Consider the following 12,594-nt stretch of genomic DNA (forward strand, 5'->3'; position numbering starts at 1 on the left):
AGCCTCCATTGGCATGAAAGCCAAATGTTCATTAAAAATCCCCGGATTTCAGCGTAATAAAGCACTGTTGACCGTTTCATTGTCGCAGAGGCTCATCTGATAAGGAGACAGTGATTTGGGTCATTACAACAGGCTATAGACTTCTAGGTTAAACTCATTTCCAGTGAGCTAGCTTGAGCAAAATTAATTCAAATTTAGCCAACAATGAATTTGACATAGCCTCAATTTAGATAGCGATCGTTTAATTTCATCCGAATCAATTTGGCTCAGCTGGAAGTGTAAATTACCCCCCCCCCCCCCGCCCCGATGAGATATGTACATTGTTTAGCAAGGGCTTTGGCATCAGTTAATTGATTTCAGCACGTAGCCAAACAATCACATCCTAAATTGTTGTTTAATTAAAACAGGCACTATCTCCCCACAGAGCAAGCTTTCTTGATTTATGAAAGGAACCCAAATATGTTCTTGATACTGAAGAGTGTGTGTGCGTGTGTGTGTGTGTGTGTGTGTGTGTGTGCGTGTGTGTGTGTGTGTGTGTGTGTGTGTGTGTGTGTGTGTGTGTGTGTGTGTGTAATAAACAAAAGAACTATTGCTGTCAGCATATCTTGGGAGGAAAAACAAAGTCCTCAGCTTTTAATATTAAATCACAAAAATGAAGAAACCATTACTTGTGGTTTGGTTGTTTATTAAGGCATCACCGTCACATTTCCTTTACATTTTACAAGTTGTTGATCTGCCCTGCATTGTAGTCCGCGGCAACCACTGCCAACAGTGCAACGCTAAAACTCCTCCCCTCAGTCAGACAAAGTGTTTCATCGCACTTGATTGATGTCCGAAATTAGAACCATCTAACCGCACCAAACGACAACAAAACCATCCCACGTCTCCCGAGTTATTGTCGGCTGCTTAGGCCCAAGATGAAGCACGTATCAATCACAGTCAGGAGGCGTCTTCACTCAGGTAATGATGAGTGAAAGCATCGAGGGATGCAGTTTATAGATTTGCATATATAGTATTAAAAGTGTTGTTTTTTTTATATTACATAAAAAAGTAAGAAGTTTGAGAAATTCTGAAATATTTTTTTAGATTGGATCTTACAAAAGCATTAGATGTATAAAATGATGAGAGAGTGTAGTTAATCCCTGCATAATCAATGTATCAGTCAAAAAAATAAACATTTTTTTCCCGCTGAAGTCAAAGCAACCTTAGGAGAGGAATAACAATGAACAAATAGATTCAGCACTAAAGGTAAATTTACATTTTTGTTTGCTCTAAATATGCAGGAGGTGCAAACTGTCGCTACGAGAAACTCAAATCTCTGTTTGGACACCTGGAGGTCCAAAGATTTAAGCAGTATATATTATGACAATATAGATGCTACTGAGTAATGCCAAGACCAAATACATGACTCCCTGCCTGAATACCCGAAAACCTCAGTCTATGAATAACACAACAGAACCCATCAGCAGGGGTCACATTGTGGTTTGATCTGATTATATGCCATTGTCTTTGTTTTGCTTGTCTTCTACATAATGGTGTAGTTCCTATTCACACAATACATATATATATATATATATATATATTAAAAATTAAACTAAAAGTTATTACAAATACATACATTTTTAACATCCTTCAACGACATCTTTTATTAGGAAAGACTTAATTTGATACCCTTTGGCAACATACATAAATGGCTGACAGTTGATTTTGGCCGTTGCTGTGCAGATTGCCTTCTGTGATCCCTCTCTTTCAACGCAATAAATCTACTTAACGCAACGCATAATTTGAAGTATCCTTCGTGGTTGAAAGCGAACACCTTCCCCACCCACAAAATCCACATTACGGGTTGTCTATCAAACGCCAACAGGCGCAACAGGCCGACTTTCTTTCAAAGGGAGTTCATGACTTTGGTCTCGAGAGTCTGTGCAGTGTCAGCGGCGTCCTGGAAAGTTGCTCATTTGGATGTTGTCCGCTTGGAGCGCCGGGTTGTAATAGGCCGAACCGTCAAGTCCGAAGTTCAAGTCCAAAGTGGTGCCGTTGTCTAATCTGAGAACTAGGAATTAGACAAGTTAATTAAACATTTGTAGAATTTAACTCTTTTTGTCGACGTAGCCTCACAATGACATTGGATTACGCACAAACATATTCTGTTAATGCTGGCTTTACAGTAAATTAACGTTTTTGCAGTCTTTACGGTTAATCTTACCATAAAACGCTTGCATTGCTCTTATAATCTGTTACTGCTGATGTGGCAATTGTGGGTCCACTTCGTTGTTTTTTTTGGAATGTTAACGTCGACAATGCAACATCCTAATGATATAAATCTAAATTATAAAAGTATGTTTACAAGTAAAGGAAAAAAAAAAATCCCTTAGATTCAAGAAGCAAGCGTTTCCTTGCTGAGCCTTTTTCAAACAAACATTCAAACGAATAAATCATGGAATGCGCTTTTCCTTGAATAAACCATCGTCGTTCCTGTTATTACACGTTTTCTTCACCTACAAATACCGAAGGCAACAGGGTTACATCCAATTTTATGGAGCATTTTGAAAGTCATTTTGGGAAAATGGTAGGAAATCACTACACCTCGCCGAGGTAAGAGTAAACAAGGCAGATTGAAGGTAAGTGGGTACACCAGAGTAGTGACTTACTCCTAACTACAAAATAACAACTGCAACACAGAGATAGGGAGGCTCACTTCCCTGAGAGGAAAAAGGTAATGAATCCCAACAGATTCTTTGACAGGCTGTTGAAATACATCTTTAAAAATATAGACATATATATTGATATTACTGTAAATAACATGGCTAAGGTGTCAGAGGGGTTAAAAAAGGACAAAATATTGTGATAATAAAACTGACTTGTCTTGTACGTGTACTGTAGGTCAGCATGATCTAATCCCTACTCGTCATATTTTAGCACTTAGCCTCAGGATCAGTCTTTTGTGTGCCGTTGGGTGTTGGCGACAAGAACTATTTACTTAGGAATCCGACTTGCATGCTGGTATATGATGCAGAAAGAAAAACAAACGCAAGGTTCATCTCGGTCGGACCAAAACAGGTTAAGTCTGAGGGCGTGTCGGAGAGACGCCGTCTTCTTCCTCTTAGTTCGTGGGACGATTGAGACGAATTGCAAACTGTCATGCTAAAGAACATGATCCTATTTTGCATGGTAAGCTTACCTTATGTGTGCGTGTGTGTGTGTGTGTGAGAGAGAGAGAGAGAGAGAGAGAGAGAGAGAGAGAGAGAGAGAGAGAGAGAGAGAGAGAGAGAGAGAAAAAAGAGGGAGAGGCAGATTAACCAAGGGCTGAACGGAATAGTTTGACATTTTCGGAAGCAAAATTATTCGTTTTCTTGCTGAGAGTTAGACGAGAAGATCGATGCCACCCGTGTCCGTACGTTGAATATGTAACCACGACCAGCAGCTGGCTAGCTTAGCTTAGCATAAAGACGGGAGGTTTCGGCTAAGTATCGTCCCTCAAAGGAAGACTGGCCAATCGTAACGCAACTCGGACGCTATGCATGGGATGGGATTTGTTTTTCCAAATATTAGTGTTTATTCAGGGAGCGCAGTTAGTGACAGTGAGGGCTCCACGGTAACGTAGCTCTGACGGCTTGACGGAGTAGCAGTGTGGGGGCGGGGCTTAGCAAAAGGTCAATTATCATGTCATTTAATTTGTCTCTAATGTCTTCTCTTTTAAGAACTTTAGAAAAATGCTGAGCTGCCGTATAGTCGTAACATATTTTAGCATTACATTGGTTGAGTTTGCACTCTGTCGGCCACCCACCAGAGGGCTTTTCATGTAATATTTGATAACGTTGTCGGATCAAGTTGGCAACCCAAATTAAATCCTGATCCAGCAATTACAGAGCGACGCTCAACAGTGTAATTATACACGTCCTAGGGTTGAATTCCTTTTTTAAAACACCGTTATGGTTTAGCATGCCAGGGAAAGTCAGGACGTACCTGGGTCTGAGGGATACTGCTCAACCAGTTTGCGGTGAGTGAAACCCTTGCTGTTCTTCTTCTTCAGGATGACGTAGGCCACCAGTCCAACGATGATCACGGCCAACGCCGTGCCCATTAGAACCACCCACGTTCCCCTTCTTTTACTGCGGTTGTCGTCTTCTCCCGAACCTTTATCGGAGGAATGTGGGGTCGAAGAGGGTGGGGGAAGAGAGGGAAAAAAATAATAATAATATGTCAACAACAGAGTGATTCATATCAACCGCTGTCTTTGAGGGTTAATTGGCAGATAATTACAGCTGAAATGTGTTTTGCAAAGTGTGTTTCCAGTAGATGCGCATCCTCATTTAGTCAGCTGTACGGATTTTGTCTCATTTATGGTGCGTTAATTAATGCAATTAACGAGCCGAAATCATGATAATTCCTTGAATACATTTGAATATTTAAAGACGGCAGGCTGTGCTCATCATCTATATGAGGAGAAATGTGACTGAATGTTACCATAGTTCCCATTATACCACATGACTTTTAATTCCATACCTGACTCAGTACTGTGTATATATACATATATCACTTCTTTACGTGTAATTATAGCACGGAGCTAATCATCACCTGCACATTATGACAGCTGTATAGGTGTGAACTGGACTCAAAGTTTATACTTTGCAAAGTGTAATTGTTTTTCTACTCTTCTGTTCCACTTGTTTGAGTGGGGGAGGGGGGGCGGGAAAGGCCATTTCTGAAAGTGACCGAATTGTTTTCAATATCGTTTTGACAAAGAAATACTACATTTGTATTTTATCAGGACTCGCACATTAATAATTCAGCGGCTCTGTTTATCCACAAATAGCTCAATCTACCCACTTGCTGGAATCAATTTATCCTTAACCCGGGGCAAGTTGAACCAGGAGACCCTTTTTTTCGTTTTGAGGCAGTGCATTTTTTTCCCCTTCATTTGAAGGTAATAAGATATGAGTGGAACTGTTTGTTCTTCATACTAGTACTCTTAACCGACTCTCTTTTGAACGTTGGCTTTTGAAATGTTTTCGTTCTCTCTCATATAGATTCAGTGAAACATGAGAATCCATGCAAATACATCTACGCTACCCCAATCGAAATCCCATATCGGTGTTTAAGTTGCTCAATGGGATGTGATGTCGGTCTGTTGGACCACCACTTTGGTCTGAAATTATTGGATGGATTGCTGTGAAATTTGGCACATATATCCACGTTCCCCTATACTGACTTTGGTGATCCTCTGACTGTTTCCACTGATGCCACTGTGAGGATATGTATGTACATCTCAGGATGAATTATAATCATTTTGGTGATTCCCTGATTTGTCATCTCCAAACTGAGATTAAAAAAAAATGTGATTGTGACAAATTTGGTCATTTGGTTTATGTCCAAATATCTGGAAAGCTGATGATCGTCCCATCAGGCTCAGCTGTTCTTTGTGTTTGTTGTTAATAACCAAATGTTAGCATGCTAACACTCTAAGCTAAGAAGATGAGAATGCTATATATATATCATACCTGCATTGTAGCATTTTGATGATATATCACTCGCACGGTTGTAGACTCTTAATTAAGGCCTTTACACACCGGTGACACAAAACTATTCATACCAGCGGTGATGCAGATCTGCCACGGTTACAACACTTTATTGTAAAAAAATAAATAAAAAATTAAGAATAGAAGGAATGGATCTGCCTTTGTCTTTTGTTGAAAGGCGTAATAAAGTTTCCCCTCTTGGTTCGAACTACGACGCCTCCATGTTGTACAACGTAGTGTGCGTTTTGAATATGTCTTATTCGCCTTCATTCGTGGTGCGAAAGCTCAGAAAAATCTACCTCCTTCCTTAAAAAAAAAACGTAAATTTTTGTTGCGTAATACTGAAGTTCTGAGTGAAACTGCTCATGACAAAAAAAGAACGGTTTTGAAAAATATATTGACGTAATTTAGCGCGCAAAAGCCCCCCCCCCCCCAGTTCACGAAGGCCTTCAGCCTCGTTGTAGATTGTACAGCAGGACTATATGTTGCCCTCAAACAGCTGGAGTGAGCGGATATCTCTTTCTGTATTGATAACGGTGACATTCACGTTTCCTCTGCTCATATTTATAGACTCTAAAGTGTATCTGGGCTCAACCGTCTGTGCTTTTCTACAGTTTCTTTGAGCACACGCTGTGCTTGTCACGGTAACCATGGTGTTTTTTTTTGGGGGGGGGGGGGGGTTCTTTCTGTGTTGCCGGCACTTTCACAACTGTTTTCCAACTGTTTATTGCCGTCATCTCTGTGTTATATCCTCGCTGTCACATCCGTCCGTGTGAAGTTTCATTTTACAGTTATCCCAACCTCGCGCCAGCTCTGTGAAGGACTTTTTTTTTTTTTTCTTTTTTTTTTTCTTTTGACATGGCGTCGCTAGTTCTCGCCCACGTATGCTTGTAAAAGGAAAAGCTGCTTGCTAAATAGAAATATCCACCCTGCTGATATGAAAAACAGCCTTTTTCCAATCACATCTCCTTGATCTTGTGGTTGACGCGAAAGGACTATAGTCTCACGCTCCTGCGCAGAGGCAGCACAAGCATCTTTGACCTCAGTCCCTGACCGACCTCTCTCAGGGGGGGGGGTTTTTGACACTAAAACAGGGGGTTCATTGTCCTGCTAAAAAGGTGGTTGTAATAGACCCCTCCACTCATAGCCGCCACATCGATCGCACCTGAAACCCAACCTTTTCCTGTGAATGAAGGGCCGTTTGTCCTCTGCCAGTGGGAAAATGGAGGCGGGCAAATGTGGGTCAGGGAAAAGCAACGTCTACAACAAGCAACAGTGATGTGCGCTCTTGAGCGATGAGCATCGTGTTACTATAAAGCCTCTAAAGGTAAACCGTAAAGGATCTTGTGCCTGATCTGCTTCTGCTTGAAATTTCACACAATTTGTAGCTTTTTGTTGTTGTTGTTGTTGTTGCTGGTATCGGTCTAAAAAGTGTTAGAAAAGACACACAAAGCAGCTTTTCTGGTAAATGTGCACCAGATCCTGTGACGCCTTGAAATCGGCAGCAGTACCTCTTTCTGAGCCGCTCCCCGAGGCCGCATCCGTGTCCGTCTTGTTGGCAATCTCGGGTGTGATCGGAGCGCCGGCGGTTGTAGACGGGGGGCTCGTTTCCGCGGTCTCGGATGGGAACGCCGTTGTGGACGAGGACGTGGCGGATGTCTCGTTCATCCCTTGCTTTGTTGTGTTTGTTGCAGTTGTCGTGGCGTTGGATTCTGTCGCGTTAGTTGAACGCGTCGCTTCGTCGGGTGTCGTTGTCGCTCCTCGCGTCGCGTTGGTCTCTGGAGCCAAGGTTGTCGTCTGTAAATCGGTGCGATTGGAGTTATCTGGGAAGACGGTGGAGTTTCGTTCGCTCAGATGAGTCGTGGCTATTTGGGAAGTCGTCGTCGTCGTCGAGTTGTGAAATTCCTCCTCGGCTTCTGTCCCGTTGGTCCGACTTGAGTTTGTGGGGACTGTAGTTGCAGTAGCATTCGGAGAAGTGGTGGAGTTTGGTTGTTGAGTTTGAGTCGCGGGAGATGTAGGAGGCTCGGTGACGGCGGTCAGGTCAGTAGATGCTTCACTTGTATCCGTATCCTGGCGGACCACATTGTTCTCTTCTTCAGTATACGGTGTCATGAAGCCGGACTCTATCCCTATCCCTGAAACCACACCTTCGGCCCCCTGATCGTTCTTTGCCTCATCTTCGGAAACTGAAGCGTTTTGACTTCCGGCTGTCTTTCTCACTAGTTCACGCAGCCAGCTTTTATCAATTGTCCGCCCCGGAGAGTCTGTAGACTCCTGGAGCGATGCCAGGTGAAGAGCTTGAACGAGCAGAAGGAGGCCTGCTGCGGTTTTTAAATACAGATCCATCGTCCCCTTTGGATTCACTCTGAAACACAGGAGAGAACATAAAACATTAGTATTTGTTCTATAGAGTCAGTTTTCAAAGTGCCAGTGTTATCAGAAGCTGAGCAGGTTCAGGCCCCAACTGACGTGTGTCATCACCGTACCGAGTAACAAGATGGCCACTTTCTTTTGTACGAGTCAAACAACCTCAGAAAACAGTCTGCCGTTCTGCTCCTCTATGGTCAAGACCCGGTGTGCAACAAGACATCTGTGGCGTCTGACGCCTGCTTTTACAGCTCAGGTCAGCTGCACTGACACCGCGTCACGACGGAAACCCTCGAACGACTAATCCTGTCCCACCACCCGTCTGTCAGGGAACTGCTCGGTCCTCCGCTGCTACATCTGGAGCTTGTTGGTGAATTTCAACGCAGTCATCCCTGCATTGTTACACAGCGAGCTACCCCACAGTTCATCGCGGTCCCAACACAATCGCCGGTGAGAGCTAAATGACAGGGTGAATTTACACAGGTGCCCTGTGAGCTATAGCGCTTTCCTCTCGGCTTCACTCCGATACACAAATGTCTGCAGCTCCAGTTATTCCCTGCAGGGCCTTTTCACCGTGAGTCACTTTGGCCTTGTTCAGACTGCCAGCTCAAATCAGTTGTTTGGCATATCCAGATCGCATCCAGGTTGAAGTCTGAACCAATTAACGCACGAAATGCAACTTCGGCAAATCGGATCCAAACCAAAAATGGAGTTTTTATAATGCGATTCTCAGTCCGGGAGCGCTCTGGTCGCTCAAATCGGTTTACAAAGCTGAGCGGAGTGAGTGCTGCTACCAGCAGAGCGCTATGGAGGACAACATGGAGAAGAACAACAGCCTGTGGACAGACGCCCAAAATATGTGTGCTGGCACTTTCACCATTTGTTTATACTCGCGCGTGGCGAGCCTCCGGCAGATGCCGCGCAAGCTACGAGCACGCAAAGGCGTCCATGTTCGTTGCGTTACTTTCCGAAAACGCCAGAGGGCGTACGAACAAAAAGTACGATAAAACAAGCACAGCAATGCCGAGGAGGAATTGTGATTAACTTTAAACTCTGTATTGCCTTTATACAAGGACTGTAAATAAACAAGTATTAAATGCATTACAAAGAAATCAAGGTTGAATACCCTTCAAGTCGTTGGCGGCAAAAGATTTTCAAGACCTCTTCTAAAAACTAATTAGCCTTCTTTGTTTCATCCCTACACATGTAAATAGTGCTTCTATCAGGGAACTAGTTGTGACAGTCACTTCTGAAAAGCTCACAAAAATTGAGTGGTGCTCCACCAAGCGCCACCACCACTTGGTGAAGCCTTGGTAGTCCACGGCCCCGATTACGCCATTTTATGGCCGGCTACCGTAAACTACGCCTCACTCTCCCGCCGCTCCTCTTTAACGTCGACAGTTCGTGCCCGGCCCTGCCTCTGCCGTGCAGATAGGTCGGTGATGTCTGGATACACAAATCCAACGTGATCACTGGCAAATGATCTTAAAAGGTCGGATTTGAGAAAACAAAAATCTGCAGTCTGAGCGTAGCCGGAGCGGATTGATGTCTTTGTTGAGAAGCAGTGAAACAGGCTCCGTCTACAGTGAGTGTAATATTGTGGCCTGCAGCAGAAGCTGTGGATTTCACATTTCTGGTTTCACCAGTCGCTACATATTTGAACAAGTCGACCAGGTTACCACTAAATAAAAAAATAGTCCTAATTTTCTTTCAACTAATTAACCCAAATGGAAAAATCACATAGTCTTTTAAATACAAGTTGAGTTTTCTGAAACAACTTCTCACCAATTGCACACAACCAAAAAATATAACTGCCGTTCTTCAATAAGTATAAAAAAAAAAACGATCGTATTGATGACGCTCCACTTCGCAGTAAACACGTTGGTTAACGTTGTAAATTTCAACAAAACCACTTTAGGTTTTGGAAAAAAAACATCAAGGTTGGGCTCAAAATAAGTAAAACGTAACACAAGTACACAAGTACATAAGTACATAAGCCGCGTAACGAAAAAACTCACCCAACAGTACTTTGGGACACGAACACTGGTCTCCTAGGTGAAAGTCCTGTGTTTGTTGGACTCATTCACCTCCACTGTTGATGGGGTTTTTGGTCTTCATACTACGTCACCACGCTTCCCCGAGCTTTCTCGCCGAGCGTCTACTAATAATGCAGGTTTTACATAAAAGCCCGGTGCGTCTCATACAGACGCTCCTCGTGCTTCCGTATCAGACGCGGTGAGGCGTGACGGAGCATCTGGGAATTGGAACGTGTTGGATAATACGGCACTAAGAGCACATGAGTCATCCCCCAAGATGCTATTACAACCTGGAGCTTGTAGCACTGCAGCAGTGGAAATTATTAACTGGAATAAACACGAATTATTTTGAACATCGTCGGCGCTCTCGAGTCAAAGGTTGTTGTTTTGACTCTTGTCTTGTCGGCAAGAAACTTCTTTTCAGAGGCGTTTGGTGGCGAACTAAAGATTAGACTCATAAAGACTTGATACTGTACTACCATTTTAAATTAGTTCAGTTTCTGGTGCTGCATTTTGTTCTCGGTTAAAACAATAAAGCCTGTTGGATTTGCTACAGTTCTAATTCAGCAGATATGACCCATGGGTATTGCAGTATTTATCGCCATCTGCCACACAAAACTGAGAGAGAAAAGACAGAAAACAAAGTTTAAATGACAAAAAAAAAAGCTGAATGTGTGTTTGTTAATGTCACTACAATAACCCTTAAAATTTGGGGAGTCATACAATGAATCCTTCACTTCCTCTGACTGTCAATTTAAGGCAAAAAAATCCCCCAAAGTCATCTTAAAAGAATGAATAAATAAGAATAAGTTTGCATTCATTTCTTTAATTTTGAGAGTCAGGTGTACATGACACCATGTTGATGTAGAACCAGTAGAACACGCAGCGCTGCAGAGCCACTGGTTTTGATTTGTCCCGTGTCAACGTGTCAACGTGTCAACGTGTCAATGTGTCAACGGTCAGCGAGGACAAGATTTAAGATTTGACGATGCTCAATAGGCTTTTATCTAAAAAGGAACTGTGGCAGGTCGCCGCGCGCTGTTGAATTTCAAACCAGTGCTTCCTGTTTTGCGTAAACTCCACGTGTCACTTCCTGTCCGTGATCCAAACATTCTTCACATCCGCCATGACGCTGGACACAGCCGTGTGGAACAACTCTCCACCCGTCTCTTAGACAATTACAGCAAGTCAAAGCGGCCCGTCCCGCTGAGAGGCTGTTTGGATGTCAGCGTCCCACCGAAGAGTCGGGTCGATGTTTACCTCCGACCTCTTCGCACTCAGAGGAAAGACGCCCGTTGAAAGGAGCTCCCACTCCCGCTACCGGTCACCTACCAGCTATCACCTTAACAGCTCCGTCAGCTGTGACTTAAACAACACATAGACTCACAGACAGAAACACTCCCTGCACACACACACACACACACACGCACACACACACACACACACACACACACACACACACACACACACAAACTCTTTCAAGCCCCAAGCACGACTCTCATCACCTGACATTTATGTTGCAAATCACTCGATTTGTTTAAAGTTCATCTGTGTTATTATCACCTGTGCTGACTAAATCCCATCAGGGGGTGAAAGTTACTAAATACGGCAAAATACCGTACAATTTTGAGATACTTGTACTTCCATTTTAAGCTTTGTTTTATATGTTTACTCCACTACATTTAGCTCCACCTCGACCAATGAAACACTGACAGGGCCATCCTGAATAAACAGTACTTTTACTTTTCATCTGAAGTACATTTTGTTGCTAATATTTTGCTAATATTTTGTACTTAAATGACTTCAGATCTTTTACTTTTCCTTTTCTTGTATTTTTTTTAGTGAGGTCTTACTTTTTAATACTCAAGTAAAGTATCTAAATACTTAGGCTCTTACTGTACTTTTGTACACTGTAAAGCTGACTGACTTGTTGCATTAGTTCCCCTGTTTAGATTATGTAAAGTATGCGTGTCACGTGATGTTATGATGTTTTGGCATCCAGTGACTCTTTTATATTCTCACGTTGGAACTGAAGGCACTTCAGGTGAAAGAGGAAGTGATTATTAAAAAACGCCAGGTATAACCAAATTATATAAATATTTAACGTTTAACGTAACAATTGTCTTCACAATAAAATATTCATCTTTAAAAGTTTTTTGTTAACTTGAAAATAGAGCAGCGACTCAAATCTTATTAAACGTATTTAGACCACACACACACACACACACACACACACAAAAAGTCACCCATCACACATTCCCTGAGAAAATTAAACAGACAAAAAACCAAATGAAATCCTTTTTCTCAGTAAATCCTTACCTTATTCTTAGGCTGTATCAGATGAGAACAGGTGCAACTAAATCTCCTCTGAGCTGCCAACATGTGAGAATGAATCAGCAGTCGGCCCCGGAGAGACGAGGAGGAGGAAGAGGAGGAGGAGGAGGAGGAGGAGGGCTCAACAGAGTGGCATTCAGGGAACAACCTGCTCAACCTGCTCCTACACCTGCCAGCAGCGGCCAACACGCCCTGAAACCACATCCAGCCGCAAGTCGCTGTGAAAAGGAAAAAGGCCACACAGGGGCCGGCGTGGAAAGGAATAAGTGGTCAAGAGAGGGAAGATTCATTTGTAACCGTCTGAAAATGCGTTGATTATGTTCATTTCAGGGTTGCCA

General features: G+C 43.0%; 1 protein-coding gene across 1 annotated transcript; it reads right to left on the reverse strand.

The window, feature by feature from the left end:
* Nucleotides 1-668: 668 nt before the first annotated feature.
* Nucleotides 669-12,320, reverse strand: si:ch211-98n17.5 (mucin-15). The gene is made up of 4 exons (XM_068724303.1): nt 12,242-12,320; nt 7,031-7,884; nt 3,967-4,137; nt 669-2,053 (listed from the first exon to the last, which is right to left on the reverse strand). The coding sequence occupies exons 2-4, from the start codon at nt 7,863-7,865 to the stop codon at nt 1,932-1,934; spliced, it is 1,128 nt and encodes a 375-aa protein (XP_068580404.1). The 5' UTR covers nt 7,866-7,884; nt 12,242-12,320; the 3' UTR covers nt 669-1,931.
* Between the last annotated feature and the right edge of the window lie 274 nt (nt 12,321-12,594).

The sequence above is a fragment of the Cebidichthys violaceus genome, unplaced genomic scaffold (assembly GCF_023349555.1).
Source record: "Cebidichthys violaceus isolate CVI_PGR_0920_01 unplaced genomic scaffold, fCebVio1.0.p SCAF_30, whole genome shotgun sequence".
In the NCBI taxonomy this organism is placed as follows: domain Eukaryota; kingdom Metazoa; phylum Chordata; class Actinopteri; order Perciformes; family Stichaeidae; genus Cebidichthys; species Cebidichthys violaceus.

What these genes read in the sequence shown, in the direction of transcription:
- si:ch211-98n17.5 (XM_068724303.1), bottom strand. Translation starts at nt 7,865, where the DNA reads ATGGATCTGTATTTAAAAACCGCAGCAGGCCTCCTTCTGCTCGTTCAA. An exon ending in GGGGAGCGGCTCAGAAAGAG is followed by an intron (nt 4,138 to 7,030) that starts GTACTGCTGCCG and finishes CCTCCGATAAAG; the next exon opens with GTTCGGGAGAAGACGACAAC. An exon ending in GCAGTATCCCTCAGACCCAG is followed by an intron (nt 2,054 to 3,966) that starts GTACGTCCTGAC and finishes TCTAATTCCTAG; the next exon opens with TTCTCAGATTAGACAACGGC.